Source organism: Capsicum annuum, chromosome 4 (assembly GCF_002878395.1).
Source record: "Capsicum annuum cultivar UCD-10X-F1 chromosome 4, UCD10Xv1.1, whole genome shotgun sequence".
Lineage (NCBI taxonomy): Eukaryota > Viridiplantae > Streptophyta > Magnoliopsida > Solanales > Solanaceae > Capsicum > Capsicum annuum.
The window spans coordinates 11,136,540-11,155,247 of record NC_061114.1 but is presented as its reverse complement, the minus strand read 5'-3'; the positions used below and the strand labels follow the sequence as shown (position 1 = coordinate 11,155,247).

Below are 18,708 nucleotides of genomic sequence, written 5' to 3'. Positions count from 1 at the left end.
CGAAATATTTTGCTTTCACACAAGGTTAGGGGAAGGTCGATTAAAAAAGGGTTGTTTGATGCATAAATAAATTTGTGTTTATATAGAGTCTGAGAAAGAGTCGTACTTCAATAATATGTAATATACGTATTCTATCTTGGTGCAAGTATTAGTTACTGATTTCATGACTTAAATTTGTAATTTATTGATGGAACACAAATTATAATTACCGTTTGATCTAAAAAATTTCATTTGCTAATCTCCATATAGTAATACGATAATCAAGATACAAGAAATAACATATAGTAATAAAAATCAAATGATAAGAAACTATACAAGAAAAATGCTACGATTACTATATACACGGACAACAAGACAACATACTGCTACCTACTAACTTATATCCTATTTCGTGTTCTCCGCGTCTCTCTGTAAAGTCATGTCCTCAATTAGCTGAAACTACGTCACGATCTACCTTTACCTATCCTGAAATCGTCTATAGTCAACCTCTCGCACCTCCGTATTAAGATATTCATGCATCTTCTTTTCATATGTTCGAACCATCTCAGTCTTGTTTCTTGCACCTTGTCCTCCACCAATCGAAACCACTTCAACCTTCGCCTCGATATCTTCATTTCTAATCTGGTCTATCATAGTATATCAAGAAATCCATCACAATAATCCTCATTTTCACAATCTTCATCTTTTAACGTAAGAGTCCACTACTGACCAACATTTCACCTAATAAAATATGAAAAAACAACATAAATCCCGATAGTTTCGCGTTTACTTATAAACAATTCGACATTTTGCATGATTATTGAAACTCTCACTTTTGATTTTGTCGAGATACATAATTAGCTCCCGATACATCCAACGAAAATACATTTCTTTCTTTGTAGAGATACATAATTAGCTCCCGATACATTTTATCAATTTTGAGTCTGTTCAGATACATAATACATCCAACTAGGGGTGGGCATGGTATGGTATGGTACGATATTTAAAACTTCGGTACGTTAATTTCGGTATTCGATTTTTAAAAATATTATACCATTACCATACCATATTAATTCGGTATGGTTCGATATTTTGACGTTTGGTTTCGGTATTTTGTAGTATGGTAATCGGCAACCATAGTTTGTACAACTTTGACAATATATACTCGCATACTAGAGTATTATTACTTCGACTTTTCAAAAGCACGTCTTAATTGTATCATAAATACACATTACATATGTAGAAATATTGAAAAACAAGTACAAATAATTATTATTGTTAGTTAATTACACAAAAAAGACATTTTAATCAAGATAGAGTAGCGAAAGTTTTAATGTCTAAACATTTTTATACTAATACTAAGTATTATATTTGTGTGTGTGTGTATATATATATATATATATGTATATATATATATGTGTGTGTGTATATATAAAGGTTACTTACGTAACTATATATACTTCGGTATGGTATTCGGTATTTCGGTGTGTCATTTGTAAATACCGAATACCATACAATATACCAAAAAACTTTAAAATATATACCCTATACCATACCAAATACCATAATACCAAAATCATGGTATCAAAAATTTCGGTTCGATATGTCATTCGTTATATATCATACCATGTCCACCCCTAAATCTAAAGAAGATACATTTCTCCTTTGTAAAGATACATAATTAACTTTTCATACCTTTTTTCAATTTTGGATCTATCAAGATACATAATACATCTAGCGAAGTTATATTTTTTTTTGTAAAAATACATAATTAATTTTTAATATATTTTTTTTGATTTTCGATCTGTCAAAATATATAATTAGCTCTCCGATACAGAACGAATTTTTGTTGGACACTCGTGCTTGTGTTTGGGCCCAAACAGCCAAAACCTTCACATTCCTAGAGCCCCCATTTTGGCCCAAATTTCGAGGTACCCGAATCATCACCAGAATCCAAATTTTCAACATTGTTCTCCATTTCTCTTTTTCTCATACTGTTGTTCCATACCCATCACTTTTGCTTCATTGATAATCTTATTCTTCACCATCTCAACAACCCCTTTACTTGAACAAAAAAATTGAATCTTGTAAATCCCCCCCAAAATTTTTATTTTTTTTAAATCAATCTTGAAATCCAAAAAGTACCCATAATTCCTTGAAATCTCTAATAAAATTTTTTAATTTTTTCAAGATCAAGATTCACGAAAAATCAAGATTCTTATCATATATATTGGTGCTGTCCAATTTGTACCATTTGCATCAGGTGTTGTACTCTTTGTCCCCTGTTCAAGAAAAAGATCCAAAAAAATCATTTCTTGATTAGTACCATTATTATTATTATTTTGATAACTGTACTGTCTGGATCAGCTTTCACGCACCTCAACTAATTCTACTTTCCTGTCATTTCTTGATTATTTTATTTTGATAACTGTAGTGTTCAGACCAGCTTTTGTGCAGCTCGACCAATTACCACCAGCAACAGATATCAGTTAATTTTGTCAATCATTTCTTGAAATCAATCTCTAGTTAAAGCTTGCAACTTTTGCTTAGTGAGTGTGATTTAGGATTCAAGAAAATCAAGATTCTTATCATTTCTTGATTGTTATTATTATTTCGATAATCGTGCTGTTCAAACCAGCTTTTGCCCACGTGGACTAATTCCTGCATCTCTCACCAGCAACAGATATCAGTTAACTTTGCCAATCATATTCTTGAAGTCAATCTCTAGTTAAAGTTTGCAACTTTTGCTTAAATGGGTGTGATTTAAGATTCAAGAAAATCAAGATTATTATCATTTCTTGATTGTTAGTATTATTTTGATAATCGTGGTGTCCTGATCAGCTTTTGCACACCTCGACTAATTCTACAGGATACTTTAGTTAACTGTGCATCATTTCTTGAAATCTTGATGGATGTGATTTAAGTTTTCAAGAAAATCAAGATTCTTATGATGTTGGGTGCTGTACAATTTGGACTATTTGCAGCAGGTGTTGTACTTTTTGTCCCAATGGGTATGGCAGGTTGGCATTTGAGTCGTAACAAAATGCTTTTTTTCAGCTGTGCACTTTTCATTACTCTTGCTGTTGGTGTTCATCTTATTCCATATTTCCCTTCTGTTACTTCTTTCCTTTCCTCCTCATCATCAAGTTCATCATCCTCATCGCTTGTCGTAAATCGTAATTCCTGCTTTCCTTTACTTCATCAAGTAGCATTTGATTTTCAAGAATTGGGTAATAACAGTGAAAGGGGTTCTTGGAAATGGATTGAGTTTGAAAATGTTGTGGATTGTGATTTCCAGAAGTTGACAAAGACCGATACTTCGGATTTGTTAAATGGATCATGGGTTGTTGTGGCTGGGGATTCACAAGCAAGATTAATGGTGGTGTCTCTTTTGGAGTTGTTATTGGCGAAAAATGAGATGGAAGTGGTAAAGGGTGATCTTTTTAAAAGGCATAGTGATTATAACATGTTTGTCGATGAGATTGGGATGAAGTTGGATTTTATATGGGCACCTTATGTGAGTAATTTGACTGATTTGATGATGGGGTTTAAAGAAAAAAAGAGTTATCCTGATGTATTTGTGATGGGGGCAGGATTATGGGATATGTTACACGTAAATAACGCGTCGGATTATGGTGTTTCGTTAAAGTCTTTGAAGGATTCAGTAGTGTCATTGTTACCGGTTTCATCAACGTTTGGTAATGAAGATCGTTCTGAGACAAATGTGGTTCCTATTCGGTCGCCTAACCTGTTTTGGTTAGGGATGCCTAAGTTGATAAGCTCAATGTTGAATACGGATGAGAAGAAGGAGAAGATGAGTGATGTAATGTGTGAAGCTTATAACGATGAGCTTTATAGAAGTAAGCTGCTTCAGCAATCTGGTGGGCCATTGTTTTTGCTGGATATCCACTCGTTGAGTAACAACTGCGGAGCTCATTGCACGGACGATGGAATGCATTATCATGGGGCTGTCTATGAAGCTGCTGTACATATCATGTTAAATGGGTTGCTGATAGAATCTAACCAGAAGCTATGACGGAGAAATTATGGTTTTCTGTCAACTGAGTAACGCTACGACACCCTTCCGCAATGGGAAAGGACAATAGAGTTACATGAGTAGTTGCTAGAGCTCATACTTCAATAACGTCGGTGAATACTTTTTTCCAGGTCTTTCTTTGGCAACTGATATTTCAATAGAAAGAATTCTTTGTTGGTAGTTTATATTCTTTTTCCCTTGTTCAATTGTATGATTACTGATAATTACACGATTTGTATTCTAGAGTAGGAGAAACTCCGCATATCTCATATCCGATTTTGATGTGATCATGTGGACATATGTAGAACAATCAATGTTTCTGAAATATGTACAATATTTTGAATTTCCAATTAAATGATTGCACCTTTATATGATCCGTATGTTGCTTCATTTGCTTTGTATCTTGGTATTTGGTTGTTATAGTTTTTCTTGCAATTCTGCTTCGATAACATTCTTTTTGAACCGAGGATATATCGGAACAACCTCTCTACCCCACAAAGGTAGGGGTAAGGGCAGCGTACATCGTAACCCTCCCCAGACCCCACTTGTGGGATTACACTGGGCATATTGTTGTTGTTTGTGTATGGTCTTTTACTTGCTTTTGCATCAAGTTAACCTTGAAGCTAGTTAAGTGTGATACGACAATAGACCCTATGTTCTTGCTACCTCTCCAGTTAATTTAAATAAGTTAATGGATTAAATAACCCAAACGCCTGTTTCAGTCCAAATTAATTGTTGATTTTGTTGTCAAGAAGTCCAGGATCATATTCCTGGGTTCCTCACATAGCATTCCTTGCGATTATTAGACCGATAAGTTGCAAAATTAATACTTGGTTGCAAGATGAGGGGCAAGAAAAGACGATTTTCTGATTGTGTTGCAAAGATGCAGGGTGAGGAAATTTGGCTCGTCTTCCTTCTCCAACCACTGGAATTCTCGTGCTTTACTTTCAGCTTCCAGAAACCGATCAATCTGCCAAAACTTTCTCCACTTGATACCGATAAAACTCATTATCTCTTTCTTCATTTTATCCACCTTTAACCGGAATACACATATGAGCAGTTGATGTGTCTGGTTGTAAACCTCCAACCTTGTTCGCGATGACTGTAAATGTAGCTTTGTCTTTGATTGCATTTTGATCTTATTTAGATATAGTGATTTGCTATGTTGCTTGTACTCTCCAAAAATGTTGCCGCACCTGGATCCAAAACGCACTAGTTATGGAAGATCCGACATGTATCCATCGATATTTTTGAAAAGTCTGAGCAACATAGGTCATTTGTCAACTTCCCGAGGAGTGGAGGTGGTTATCTTGAATATATACACATTTTCTTTAGTTTGTTAGCTTTTGAATTGAGGACACAACAAGAGAAAACATTATTGGAGATCACAACTTTTACTTATTATGTTGTGTTGAGAATGTTGTGCAGTCATAGTTTAGTCCCTTGAACTATGGAACTTCCAGCAACAAAGGAAAGTTGCTAACTAATCTTTCAACAACATAAAACGGGCCAAATACTCCCGTGGATTTAGTCGAGGTGAAGCTGGCCCAGACACCACGGTTATCAAAAAAAAAAAAACAGGCCATATACATTAGCACTGGGCACAATAAGAGGTGCTAACTCAGAATCTTTTATCCAGTAAAGATGAAATCTCCTGGGAAAAATGCTTCGAATATTTGTGTAATTCTCTTAGTTGCATCCATTAGTAGGTGTTGTCAATCTTTTCGTTAGAGAATCATCACTAGTATAAACGTTAAGGTGATTTTTCTATCTATTTAAGCCTTGGTGGAAAATTATCCGGTACCGGTACTGGTGGGAGATAGCAAGTACCAGTCAATTTAGTTGGGGTGTGTGCAAGACAGCCGGGATAATGGTTATCCGATAAGCTGGTGGAAGGTAGCAAGTCAACAGCAGCCTGGTGCACTAAAGCTCCCGCTATGTGCAGGGTTCGGGGAAGTGCCCCACCACAAGGGTGTATTGTACGCAGTCTTACCTTGCATTTCTGCCAGAGGCTGTTTCCCAGGCTTGAACCGGTCACATGACAACAACTTTACCAGTTACTCCTGGTGGAAGGTAGCAAGTACTCATCAATTTTTTGTATCTGTTATACCTTTATGACCAAATGACTGATAGTTGTCTACGCCCAAGGTCAAATTATCGACATCAGTATTGAGGTAACAAGAAGATGCATTGGCTGATAACACATCCATCGGCCTTAGCTGCGTAAATCATATGTTTACCGATAGTCCATCTCAACAAATTGCAAGGTAGCGGTGGAATCTAGCGCAAGTTTGCATGTTCAATTACGTTTGGCTTGAACTTTATACATAAGTATAATAAGGTCACAATCGATCTGAACCCACCGGTTCTATATCCTGGATTCGCCTCTGGCATGAATTTCCCTTCGTCACAAATTTTGCAGTGTCTCCCAGAACTGCACCAGCTCGGAGCCAAGCAGTTTCATTTCGGATATCTGTATTACAGAACACATGCTATACATGATTGAAGAAAATCTGATGTTGGAAGCACTGAAAATTATCCTCAGCAACCCAAGTTGCACGGACTCTTCGCTTTCGATGCCGCACCCGTGTCGGATTCTTCAAAAATACACTAGTTTTGGCGAATCCGATACGCACCCATTGACATTTTTGAAGAGTCCGAGTAACATAGTCAGCAACACTGGTCTATGTGCAACAATTATTTTTCATATAGCTAACTTACTATTACCTTAAAGTGGCAGTTCTCTTTCTCTACTTACATTCAAGTTTACTAGTGGTTTATAATACAGGAATAGCATACAATAGTGATGATTTTACAGCTTCAAGTTCCACTACTCGATCGCGATGAATCCCTCAAACTGCTTTCCGGCAGAATCCTATGAGTCGAACTGCTTTCCTTGATAAGTCTGTCCGAAATTCCAGTTCTTCGGAGCAACATTGTAAGATGTCAAGGTGACTCCAGCACTGCTGGTTATCTCGAAAGAGATAGGTTGATTCTTCAAGTCGGCGCTTATATGCCAGTTTTGGCCCCAGATCCTACCCATAGGAAGCCATCCTGTTCTCGAACCCTTCACTTTTGCTGCGACTATATCGCCTGCGCCTGCAACGTTGCTGATTAACACGGACAAAAATATCCCAGCACCATTGATCGTGAATCGAACTCCTCCTTCCTTTCTGCACTTAATTCTGTTGGAAAAAGCATATGGTAATGTACATGTTTTTGTTGGCAATGGAGGAAGTGTAACAGAACTCAGGGTGAGGCTTATTGGTCAATGACGTGGGTCTAAGTTTTCCGGACTCTCCATAAATGTCGCCGCACCCGTGTCGGATTCTTCAAGAATACACTATTTTGAAGGATCCGACACACATCCGCACACATTTTTGAAGAGTCCAAGCAACATAGACGTGGGTTGAAGAACATCATGAGGTCTCATGTTCAATTTCCAGTAGAGACAAAACGCTAGGTGGTTCTTCCTATCTGTTCTAACCTTGGTGGACAGAGCTACCTTGGTACATGTTGTTGGTGGGAGGTGGCAGGTATCCCGTAGAATTAGTCGAGGTATGCGCAAGCAGGCCCGGACACCGCGATTACAAAAACGAAAAGGTATATTGTAGAACATCCTTAGTTAATCTGGAGTTCAGATCGAACCATAGTGTACTTGGTGAATGTTCAAGTGCAACAAAGTGACACCAGCTGTGAGAAGCGGAAAAACCATAAAATGAAAATGACGATTGTTCATGGAGGTTTCTATCGGAAGACCTCTTGGTTCTGGTAAACGGATCACAATTACAGGTACCCGGGAGGGAGCATACCAATCGAACGAACAAAATACAACAATCAAAGAACTGCTAGATTCAGTGTTAGTAAGATACATTTTCTTACCATATTGATAAGAGAAAGAATAACTGCTAGATTCAGTGTTAGTAAGATACATTTTCTTACCATATTGATAAGAGAAAGAATCACAACTTATAGTACTTCTCGTACAACTTTTGAATATCAAAATTATATTTTTAAAATATTGAATGAATCTAATTCAATTTAGCTCCAAAGATTAGTCAATTGACTCTCGAGAAGTGAAACATAACAAGTATTTTGGAGATCAAAGGAGTCGATCAAGATAAAGCTCCAAATATTAGTCGATCTATCTTTCGAGAAGTGAAACATGACAACTATTTTGCGACCAAGTGAGTAAATCAGAAAGCTTAAAAAATTAGTCAGTTTGACTCTTGAAAAATATAACGTGACAACTATTCTAATTTGGCTCTCCAAAAGTGAAATATGGCAACTATTCCAATTCAACTCTTGAAAAGTGAAACGGGACAACTGTTCTGTTTAGACTTTCAAAAAGTGAAATACAACAACTATTTTCGGACCGATTGGATAGCTCCAAAGATTAGTCAAAATTGACTCTGGAGAAGTGAAACGTAACAACTATTGAATTTAAAATAACACATGACAACTATTTTGAAACCCAAATGGTTAGATCAGGGAGCTCCAAACATTAGTTGATTTGACTTTCGAAAAGTGATACATGACAATTGACAACTATTACAATTTGACTCCCAAGAAGTGAAACACTACAACTTTGTCAATTTGACTATTGAAAAGTGAAATATGACAGCTATTTGGGATCAAGTGAATGATTAGTCTATTTGACTTTCGAAAAGTGATACATGACAACTATTCCAATTTGACTCCCAACAAGTGAAACACGACAACTTCAGTCTATTTGACTTTCGAAAAGTGAAACATAACATATCTTCCAATTTGACTCTCGAAAAGTGACACACAACAACTATTTTGGGACCAAGTGAGTAGATCAGATTTGACATTTGACTCTCGAAAAGTAAAACATGACAACTATTGTGCGTAGATCAGATTTATCATTTGACTCTCGAAAAGCAAAACATGGCAACTATTTTAGAACCGAGGAAGCAGATGATCCTCAGACGCACGAGAATCTAGCTCAATTGGTTAACTACCTCAACTTTCACCTTGTCGGTAAAAAAACGAAAAAATTGAAAACATAGTAAAGTGATTTTGACTAACCTGCGATATTGAACAGGCATATTAGAAGCTTTCCAAATAGCAATTTTCTCAAAAGCTTCAATAGGCAAAACAAAATGTGCATTTGGTACATTACAATGTCCACCTCCATCACTTTCTAATCCATAATTTGGTGCACAAAAGTTTGTTGCAGTAACAATAATTGAAGTACCAGGTATACACCATTTAAGTTCCTCAACACATCGTACTTCAAAACAAGCACCACAAATTTGTCCCTTTTCAAATAGTACTGTACTTAAACCAGCTGTGGATTTACCATATCCACTTCTTTCCAGGTCACCGTATCCGCACGCGCCACCTACTGCGTCTCGTGGATCGACAGGGGCGTAGTAGGTGGCACGTGCTGGCCGCCACTCAAATTTTTGAGTGGCGGCCGCGGTCGGTGACCAGTTGTAGTGAGAGTGAACTAGTGGGAGTACTGTTAGTAGTAACTGTAGTAACATTGTGTGAGAGTGTTAAAAAAGAAAAATTGGGTTTCTTTTGGTTATTATTGAAGATTCTTTTAGTATTGGGAAGTGGGGAATTTTATGGGTTTTCGATTTGCCACTTAGGACGCATGCATTTCATGCTATTAGTTCATTTGACTCTCGATAAGTAAAATATTACAACCATTTTAAAATCGAGTGAGTAAATCAAATTTGTCATTTGACTCTCCAAAAGTAAAATATGACAACTATTTTAGGACCGAGGAAGTAGATGATCAGATACAAGAGAATCTAGCTCGATTGGTTACCGTATCCAAATGCGCCACCTAATACATCACGTGGATCAACAGGAGCGTAGTAGGTGGCATGTGTTGACCGCCACTCAGATTTCTGAGTGGCGGCCGCGGTCGGCGACCAATTATAGTTTATGTGTCTGTTTATACATCCCAACGTCAGTGGGTATATGGATGTTAGCTGATGTCAAGTTAAAAGGTTAGCTTACCCATTACGTAAACGGTTCTTTATTAAAAAGAAGAATAAAATTTTTAAAAATATTATTAATATCTTCTTGTTTATATATGAATTTATCACATCTACTGAGTCACGTACCCCACGCGCCACCTACTACGTCACGTGAATATGCGGGAGCATAATAGGTGGCGCCTTCTGGCCGCTGCTCAAATTAGGGATGTGCATTATTCGGTTCGGTTCTGTTTTATGTATTATCAATTTGATTTATCAATTGACGATTTTTTAAATATGTTAAATCAATTACTAAACTAATAAGATATTCAAAATATTTAAACTTCTCCATTGATTTTCGATGGAAATTGCTAAGCTACTACAGTATTTTTTTGGTTTTTTTTTTTCCCAATGTTCGATATCAATACTAATATCTGAAGTTGCGCTTCGTAAGATCCACAGAAAAGAAAAATGTTCCTTATTAGGATTTTTCATATGCAAAGTTCGAACATGAAGCATTTAATTAAGATTGAAAGAATCTTATTTATCACATCATAATCCTTAAGATCAGTTTAAAAAGATAAAAGTAGGGGTGGACATTTAGTATTCGGTTTGATATTTTCAAAATTTGGGTTCGACAGTTCGGTAATCGGTATTTGAATGTAGATACCACATACCATACTTATAAATATTGGTTCCGTAATTTGATAATCGGTAAATTAAATTTTGGTTCGGCACGGTATTTGGTAATACCATATTAAAGTTGGAGATGAACAAATATACGTTTACACTTCAAAGAGTATATTTAATAGAAACCCTATTTAGTATTTTTTTTGTTGCTTTTTACAATATATTACCAAGGTCCAAGAGATTGTAGGGATGACTAATACTATTGTCTATTGGATTGGTTATATATATATAATTCGATATTCAGTAAATACCGAATACTAAATGATATTAATATCTTGTACCAAACCCAATCCTGAATACCGAAATGTTGAAATTTTACTCCAAAATACCATACAAAATTATCGAATATCAATTATCAAATTTTTCAATTTGGTTCGATAATTCAATTTTCGGTATTTTATGTCCAACCCTAGGTTAAAACTTCCTAATAGATGTTTTCATGCGCTAAATTCAGACTTGAAGCATCTAATTAAGAGTGACGAAATTTTATTTATTCCACCACGATCCTTGGTTGGACAATGGCTTTGGCCAATTCCAAGTATATCCTCCCTTTCCCTTGCTCCACTTCGTTTCACTCGTGTACTTTTTTCTTCTGCTTGTAAAAAAGAAATTATGAGATTGATATTGTAACAAAATAGAACTTTGATTCTTAACGTTTTTTCAAATATCTAAAAAGAATTAAAAGTTTCTAAACAAAGAAGTGGACGTGCCGGAGTGGTTATCGGGCATGACTAGAAATCATGTGGGCTTTGCCCGCGCAGGTTCGAATCCTGCCGTCCACGTTACTTGTCGGTTTTTATCTTTTTGCTCGGCATTAAGGGGTCGTTTGGTATGTGCGATTAAATTCTGCATCCCGATGACCGTGTTTATGGAAATATAACGTAAACATAGACCTTAACTTACCATATTTATACAAATCCTCACCCTTACAAAGTAATTATAAAAATTTCGACTAAGTATGTATCTTCGTTGGATGTATCGGGAAACTAATTATGTATCTGGAAAGACTCAAAATAAAAAAAAAAAAACATACCGGGAGCTAATTATATATATTTTCAAACGAAAAAAATGTATCTTCGTTGGATGTATCAGAAGCTAATTATGTATCTTGATAAATTCAAAATTTAGATTTTTAGTAATTATGCAAAATGTCTAAATTTTCTATAATTAAGCTCCAAACTATTTGGATAAACATACACCCTTAATTTACCATATTTACACAAATTTTCACCCTTACAAAGTAATTACAAAAATTTTAATTAATTATGTATCTTTGTTGGATGTATCATGGAGCTAATTATGTATCTTTACAAAGGAAAAATTGTATCATCGTTGGATGTATTATGTATTTCGACAGACACAAAATCAAAAAGAATGTAGCAGGAACTAATTACCTATCTTTACAAAGGAAAAAAATGTATCTTCATTGGATGTATCAAGAGCTGATTATGTATCTCGACAAATTCAAAATCGAAAAATCTCAGCAATTATACAGAATGTCATAATTTTCTTTAATAAACTTCAAACTGTTTAAATTTATGTTATTTAACTATTATTTATACTTTCAACCAAATGAAGTATAAATTTATCATAGGATTAATCAAGGGATATTCAATCCCATCTTCGTGATGGAATAAATTTAGTATGTGAAATAAAATTTTGTGTTGTGTTAACGGTGAATGTATTGATACCGTCAACCAAATCCAAATGCAGTATAAATTTATCATAGGATTAATCAAGGGATATCCAACTTGAGATATTCTATCTTATCTCCGTGATGGAATAAATCTGGCACGTGAAATAAAATTCTGTATTTTGTTGATGATGGATATGTTTATACCGTCAACCCAATGCAGTATAAATTTATCATAGGATTAATCAAGGGATATCCAACTTGAGATATTGTATCTCATCTCCGTGATGGAATAAATTTGGCACGTGAAATAAAATTCTGTATTTTATGGACGATGAATATGTTTATACCGTCAACCAAATGCAGTGTAAATTTATGGTAGGATTAATCAAGGGATATCCAACTTGAGATATTCTGTCTCATCTCCGTTATGGAATAAATTTGCTACGTGAAATAAAATTCTGTGTTCTGTTAATAGTGGATATATTTATACCGTCGATCAAATGCAATATAAATTTAACATAGAATTAATCGAGGGATGGTGAGATGGTTGGTGATGACCATTAAAAGTGAAAAGAAATGTGCAAAGAAAATAAGTAAATTCTTTGTAAATAAAAACATACAAAGAATAATAATGTTACACAATTACTAGACATGAAATATGTCTTAATTAGTTCAAAAGCTAAATAAATTTCTTGTTCCATATTATTGTTGATATTGAATTGGGGTATATGGTTAGAACAAGCTTAACATTATTCAAGTATATTTGTTTAGCTACATAATTCCAAAATCCTTTTTTCCAAAGTTATAAACTTTATAGCTTACATCAAGTCTCACTAGCAAGTGTACAACAACAACATATTCAGAAATTGACGAATTCAAAATCGAAAAAAGTAGATACATGAACTAGCAAAGGGAGTTCAAATCAATTATATATAAATAAAAAATAATTATAGTTTAATTTTTCGCCGAATGAGATTCGGGTGAACCCCCTAATCATAAGGTGGCTCCGCCTCTGTACCTAGAGTAGTTCCCACAAAGTGGGATCTGAAAGGATAGAATGTATACAGAACTTTCCCCTACCCCAGTGTGAGGTAGATAAGTGATAACCTGTTTCCGAAAAACTCCCGATTCAAGACAAAAACAGATAGAAAAAGACGCAATATAAATACAAGAGATCATAGATAGTAACAACAGATAATAATATAATACTACAGTCACACTACACAAAACAATCAGACTTTTAACATAGTTCACTTGGATTTCACAAATCTCTAGTGACTAAAGCATTGGATTCTTTTTTCTCTTTTTACTTAGTAAATGTCTAGAATTTCAAGAATGGATCTATTACAAAGTGGACAACAACCTCGATTTACCCAAAGTTCTCTTGAACACACCCTGCAAAATGTGTGACCACATGGTATAAATGCTGCTCCTTTTCTCCTTACCATGCACACACAACACACACTATCACTACCCACCCCCACCCCCACCCCCACCCCACCCCCCTCCTCCTCCTTCAATAATTCTCCTTCATAAACTTCTGTCTCCTCTAACAACCTCATCAATGACATTCTCCTTGGTGTCCTCGGGACACCTTCATCGGGCCTTAATAGGCCCGAACCTGAGTCTAATACTGGTCTCAAGCTCGAAATGTTGTCCACTTCATTGTCTCTAAAGTGGCCTTCATCAAGCCTCAATGGGCCTGAACTTGAGTCTGGGCTAGGTCTCAAGCTTGAAATATTGTCCACTTCAGTGTCTCTGAAGTGGCCTTCATGGGGCCTCAATGGGCCCGAACCTGAGTCTGAGTTGGGCCTCAAGCCTAAAATGTTGTCGACTTCATTGCTGTCTCTGAAGTGGCGTTCGGCGGCCAATGCAGCCGCCAAGTTCATCCCAGAACTTCCTCCTCCCACCGCCAAACACGCCGTAGGTGTTTCTGACGGTGTGTGGATGTGATGACTCATCACATCCACATCATTGTTTTCGTCATTGACGACATTAAATGTTGTTGATGACATGATACCCCAAGTGGACCCACAACATCCTATACCTTTTAATCCTAGCCGTTCAATCAAACTCTTTCTTCGCCTTATAACTCGATCACGACCGTCCATTTTCTCTAACCTTTCCTTTGATTTTTCCTGCAAATTTAATACCTAAATTTCATTTATTTCAGCCATTTAATTTGTAGATGAAATAATCAACATATTATTATACAATAAACATGTGTATCTATATAAATTTTTAGCACTCAATATGAAAAATTAACTTTAATGAACATTTTGAACAAGTATATATATATACGTGGCATATTTGATGGTTCAATTGAATTCAATATTTTCTAACACCTAATATACATAGTAATGATCATAATTTTAAAAGTATAATAAATTTTACCTTAAAGATTGAACTGTAATGAGAACGGGTTATCGAGTGGCAACTAGGGACAGACTGAGAACGATTCCTTTAGAAGTCTTCTCCAGAAGTTAGAACGGCCAATTCAGAACTGATACGAACTAGGAAAATTAGACTATTTAGTCAAAACAAAATACTTCAATAACTCATCATGTTTGAATTTTGAATCTATATATAAACATATCTATATAAAGGGTAAAGAAGTATAACAACAATAGTAACATACTTAGTGCAATTTCACAAGTGAAATTTAAAGAAGGTGTTCTGTACGTACGCATCTTATCCCTACCTTACAATAACAAGGTATAATAAAAACAACATATAATAATATATACAACATAATTTCAGGCTGGTGGTGTGCATGCAGCCTTACCTATGAGAGAAGTTATTTTCGATAGGACCAAGCTCAATCTTAAGATAATGGATGAACAAGAAAAATACAATATGTATAGAAAAGAGAATTATATATACTTACCAACAACCAAAAGTTGAAATTAATGGTAGGTTAAAATGTCATTAAAATTACATCAAGAATGAGTAATCCTCCATGACTACTAGCCCACGACCATCTTCAACATATTGTAATTTCACATGTGGAATTTAAGGAAGGTGGCGTGTACGCAACTTTATCCTTACCTTATAAAAATAAAAAGATTATTTTCGATAAACCTCGAGATGATGGATGGAGAAGGAAAAATACAATAGGTATGGAGAAGAGGATATATACTTACCAAGAATCAAAAATGAAATTAATGGTAGGTTAAAAAGTCATTGAAATTACATCAAGAATGAGTAATCAATCCTCCATGACTACTAGCCCACTACCACCTTCTCTTCTTCTAATTCAATTTAATTATCAACAATTTGAAGAAAAAAAAATTAGATGAAGGAAGAAAATAGAGCTATTTTTTTGGTAAGAGTATGATAGGAAGTCAATGAAATGTGGTGTCTTTGCAGAAGAAAGATAAGAGGAGGGGGGGGGAGGGGGGACTAGTAGGTATAAATGATGACACCTATTTTTATTTTAGTTCTTTGGGGGGGTGTTCATACCATTTTGGTAGGAGCCCCGATTAATTCGAATCGCATACTGCAAGGTTTATTTTGGGGGTGATGCTCTCAATAGAATTTTTTCTGTACCTAGAGCTCAAACTCAAAATCTCTGATTAAGAGTGAAATAGTCCAACACTACAATACCAACTCATGTTGGTTATTTTACTTGTAGGTATAAATGACACCTATTTTATTTTACTTTTGTTATATTTTTTATTTTCCAATCGATTTTTAATGTTCATATTAGAGTTTTGATTAATCCGAATCATGCATTGCAGGGTCTATTATGAGAATAATGCTCCCAACAAAATTTTTTTCATATCAAGACTCGAATTTAAAACATCTGGTTAAGGATGGAGTAGTCCACCGCTACGGCACATGTTGGTTGCTTTACTTATATAAATTGAAGCTAGCTTTGAATATGATTTGAAAACAAAGAAAAAGACAAAATGGAAGGAAGAAAAGAGCAACAAAAAGAGAATAATTGGTGTGGTCTTTTCTTTGTGGTTTAAATTACTTTATATTTGGTTTGAAAAATTAAAGGAATAAATTTGTATACGCGTAGAGGCGGAGCTAAAATATTAAGTTTATGATGTTTATTAATTTTTGAATAAATTATGTATATTATTAATAAAAATGTAAAAATATATCGTTTGAGCTAAAACTATATGTCCGGACCAACTTGCACATACCTCAATTAATTTTATAAGATATATGTTACTTTTCACCATCAACAGGTGTCGAGTAAATTTATCAATCATCTTCACTGAAATTTAAATTTGAGATCTCATTGTTCTCACTAACTTCATTAATCACTAGACTATATTAATTATTATTTATAGGTATTTGGAAAAAGAGTTTTTTAAAGTTAAAAAATGATATTTGAAAGTTAATATTATTTTTGAAAAAAAGATAATATTCATTTTCAAAAACTAATCAAAAAATGGATCTATTTTGAAAAAAATAGAAAAATTCTCTTTCCAAAAGCAACCTAATTTCTAACATTACTTTATTTGGCTTGAACTTATAACTAAAGGAAAAAAGATTAATAATTATTTTATTGGAAAAATAACGTAAACAGCTTACACAAATCGTCATTCTTAAAAATAATAATTACAAAAATTCTAACTAATTATGTATTTTTATCAAAAATTATAAAAATATATAAGGAATTAATTATGCATCTTCACAAAGAAAAAAAATATATCTTCGTTGAATGTATTATGTATTTCGATAAATCTAAAATTTAAAAAATATATTAGGAGATAATTAGGTATCTTTACAAAAAAACTATATCTTTATTGAATATATCAGAAACTAATTATATATATCAATAGATTCAAATTTTAAGTAATTATATAAAAAGTTTAAACTTTCTATAATTAAGCTTTAAATTGTTGAAATTTGTTTTATATGTCCAACAGTTATTTTCTGATTAAAGTTTGAGTTTTTGACAAGAATTCCTTTTTTTTAATTATTTATTTATTGAATTAAATATTTCAAAAAGTTGTGTGTTTGTATAAGATTTTAGGTAATAAAGTCAAAAGCCATCGAAGCAGGCTCAAATATCTAGATTTTTCCATGTGGCATTTGCCTTTGGCTTTAGGTTATTTTACTCTTTTTGTTTTTTTTTTAAAGTTGAATATTCGATATTGTATTGATGTTAAATTAAGTTTATATTGGTATATTATGAGATTCATTTCTAAAGTAGCGTTTTCGCCTTCCAACTTTTTTTTTTTTCATTTTCAGAAGCTCGAACTTTTCCTTTATTTCAAGATAAATATTCGATATATATTTTTCTTTATTTTTTTCTTTTCTAGCTTACTGTTTTATATACATATTATGTTCGGTTAATTCAAATTCGTGATATGTAACATAACTTATAGTATTATACTGTCATCTATTGGTGTTTTATTTTTTTAATTAACTAGCGATGTGCTATTTCATTTTATTTATTTTTATGTTTTTGGTGATTATACTGTTATCTGTTTTGGGTCGGGGGTCTATTGAAAACAATCTTTCTACTTCATCGGAGGTAATGATATGATTTGCGCACACTTTATCCTCTCTAATTAAACCTCATTTTATGGAAATACGTTGGGTATATTATCGTTGTTGATACGTAAGATTTATTAAACATAGTGTTTTTTTAACAAAGAAATTTAATTTTTAAAATTTAAAGTCAAGGCCTCTAATTAAACTATTAGAAATTTTCTATTCATTTCACCAGAAAATTTGGTGATGCATTAATATATTATCCCTTTATTTATTTAAGTTTAATGATTCAATTTGTAGTTTGAGTGGTTAAACCAGATAAGCTAGAGTATATTAGGAAAATATTATAATTTAAGTTGAGGTTTTATTGTACAAAATTCGATTATGGATACTCTTATCCATTTTGATATCTTATTTTATTTTATACAAAGGTGTTTAACTGAATTTTGAGTTTAAGAAAATTTTAAAAACTTAATTTTGACACATAAGCTAATTATATAGTACAAATTATTGTTGTTGTTTGTTCGCTTTGAACTATCTATGTCGTTACGAAAAATAATTAATATGAGTATTTTACTATAATATTCAAATTGATATTATAGTCTTAGATCTTGAGAAATAATTTGGTGATAATAATTAATGTTGAGAGTAAAATAAAAAGGGAAAAAAGAGGAATCGAACTAGATACACTCAACAACAACAACACATCAGTGCATTACCACAGAGTGGGATATGAGAAGAATAAAACGTACGCAGTTTATACTATTATCTTAGATGAAGTAGAGAGTCTATTTCTAATAGAACTCGGCTCACGATAGATAATAGTATAACAAATAAAAAAACATAAAAATAAACAATAAAATGAGATAACACACTACTGTATAATAAAAGAAATAAGACACCGACAGAGTAATACTATAAACTATCTATTCGAGATGACCAACATTATCGGA

At 33.8% G+C, this 18,708-nt stretch overlaps 3 protein-coding genes and 1 non-coding gene across 10 annotated transcripts; 2 read left to right on the top strand and 2 right to left on the bottom strand.

Moving 5' to 3' along the window:
* The first annotated feature begins 1,897 nt into the window (after positions 1–1,897).
* LOC107868282 (protein ALTERED XYLOGLUCAN 9) lies at positions 1,898–4,391 on the top strand. Its single transcript, XM_016714937.2, has one exon. It carries the CDS (start codon positions 2,927–2,929, stop codon positions 4,013–4,015), a length of 1,089 nt encoding a protein of 362 aa, XP_016570423.1. The 5' UTR covers positions 1,898–2,926; the 3' UTR covers positions 4,016–4,391.
* A 2,311-nt stretch (positions 4,392–6,702) lies between these two features.
* LOC107868283 (expansin-A13) lies at positions 6,703–9,664 on the bottom strand. The gene is made up of 2 exons (XM_016714938.2): positions 9,068–9,664; positions 6,703–7,200 (listed from the first exon to the last, which is right to left on the bottom strand). The coding sequence occupies exons 1-2, from the start codon at positions 9,526–9,528 to the stop codon at positions 6,891–6,893; spliced, it is 771 nt and encodes a 256-aa protein (XP_016570424.1). The 5' UTR covers positions 9,529–9,664; the 3' UTR covers positions 6,703–6,890.
* A 1,698-nt stretch (positions 9,665–11,362) lies between these two features.
* On the top strand, positions 11,363–11,444 carry TRNAS-AGA. The gene has a single exon. It is a non-coding gene; the product is annotated as a tRNA-Ser (tRNA).
* Positions 11,445–13,476: 2,032 nt separating this feature from the next.
* On the bottom strand, positions 13,477–15,692 carry LOC107869162. Of its 7 annotated transcripts, none has more exons than XM_047410727.1 (4): positions 15,442–15,692; positions 15,186–15,346; positions 14,693–14,811; positions 13,477–14,451 (listed from the first exon to the last, which is right to left on the bottom strand). In XM_047410727.1, the coding sequence occupies exon 4, from the start codon at positions 14,407–14,409 to the stop codon at positions 13,609–13,611; it is 801 nt and encodes a 266-aa protein (XP_047266683.1). In that variant the 5' UTR covers positions 14,410–14,451; positions 14,693–14,811; positions 15,186–15,346; positions 15,442–15,692; the 3' UTR covers positions 13,477–13,608. The 7 variants fall into 7 exon arrangements, with proteins under 7 accessions (XP_047266683.1, XP_047266685.1, XP_047266681.1 ...); XM_047410729.1 differs by having other exon boundaries at positions 14,693–14,801; XM_047410725.1 differs by having other exon boundaries at positions 13,477–14,436; positions 15,442–15,690.
* Between the last annotated feature and the right edge of the window lie 3,016 nt (positions 15,693–18,708).

Excerpts from the sequence above, each read along its gene's own strand:
- LOC107868282 (XM_016714937.2), top strand. The coding sequence starts at position 2,927 with ATGATGTTGGGTGCTGTACAATTTGGACTATTTGCAGCAGGTGTTGTA.
- LOC107868283 (XM_016714938.2), bottom strand. The coding sequence starts at position 9,528 with ATGTTACTACAGTTACTACTAACAGTACTCCCACTAGTTCACTCTCAC. Across the intron at positions 7,201-9,067 it reads ATGCCTGTTCAATATCGCAG|AATTAAGTGCAGAAAGGAAG; the intron begins GTTAGTCAAAAT and ends TTTTTCCAACAG.
- LOC107869162 (XM_047410727.1), bottom strand. The coding sequence starts at position 14,409 with ATGGACGGTCGTGATCGAGTTATAAGGCGAAGAAAGAGTTTGATTGAA.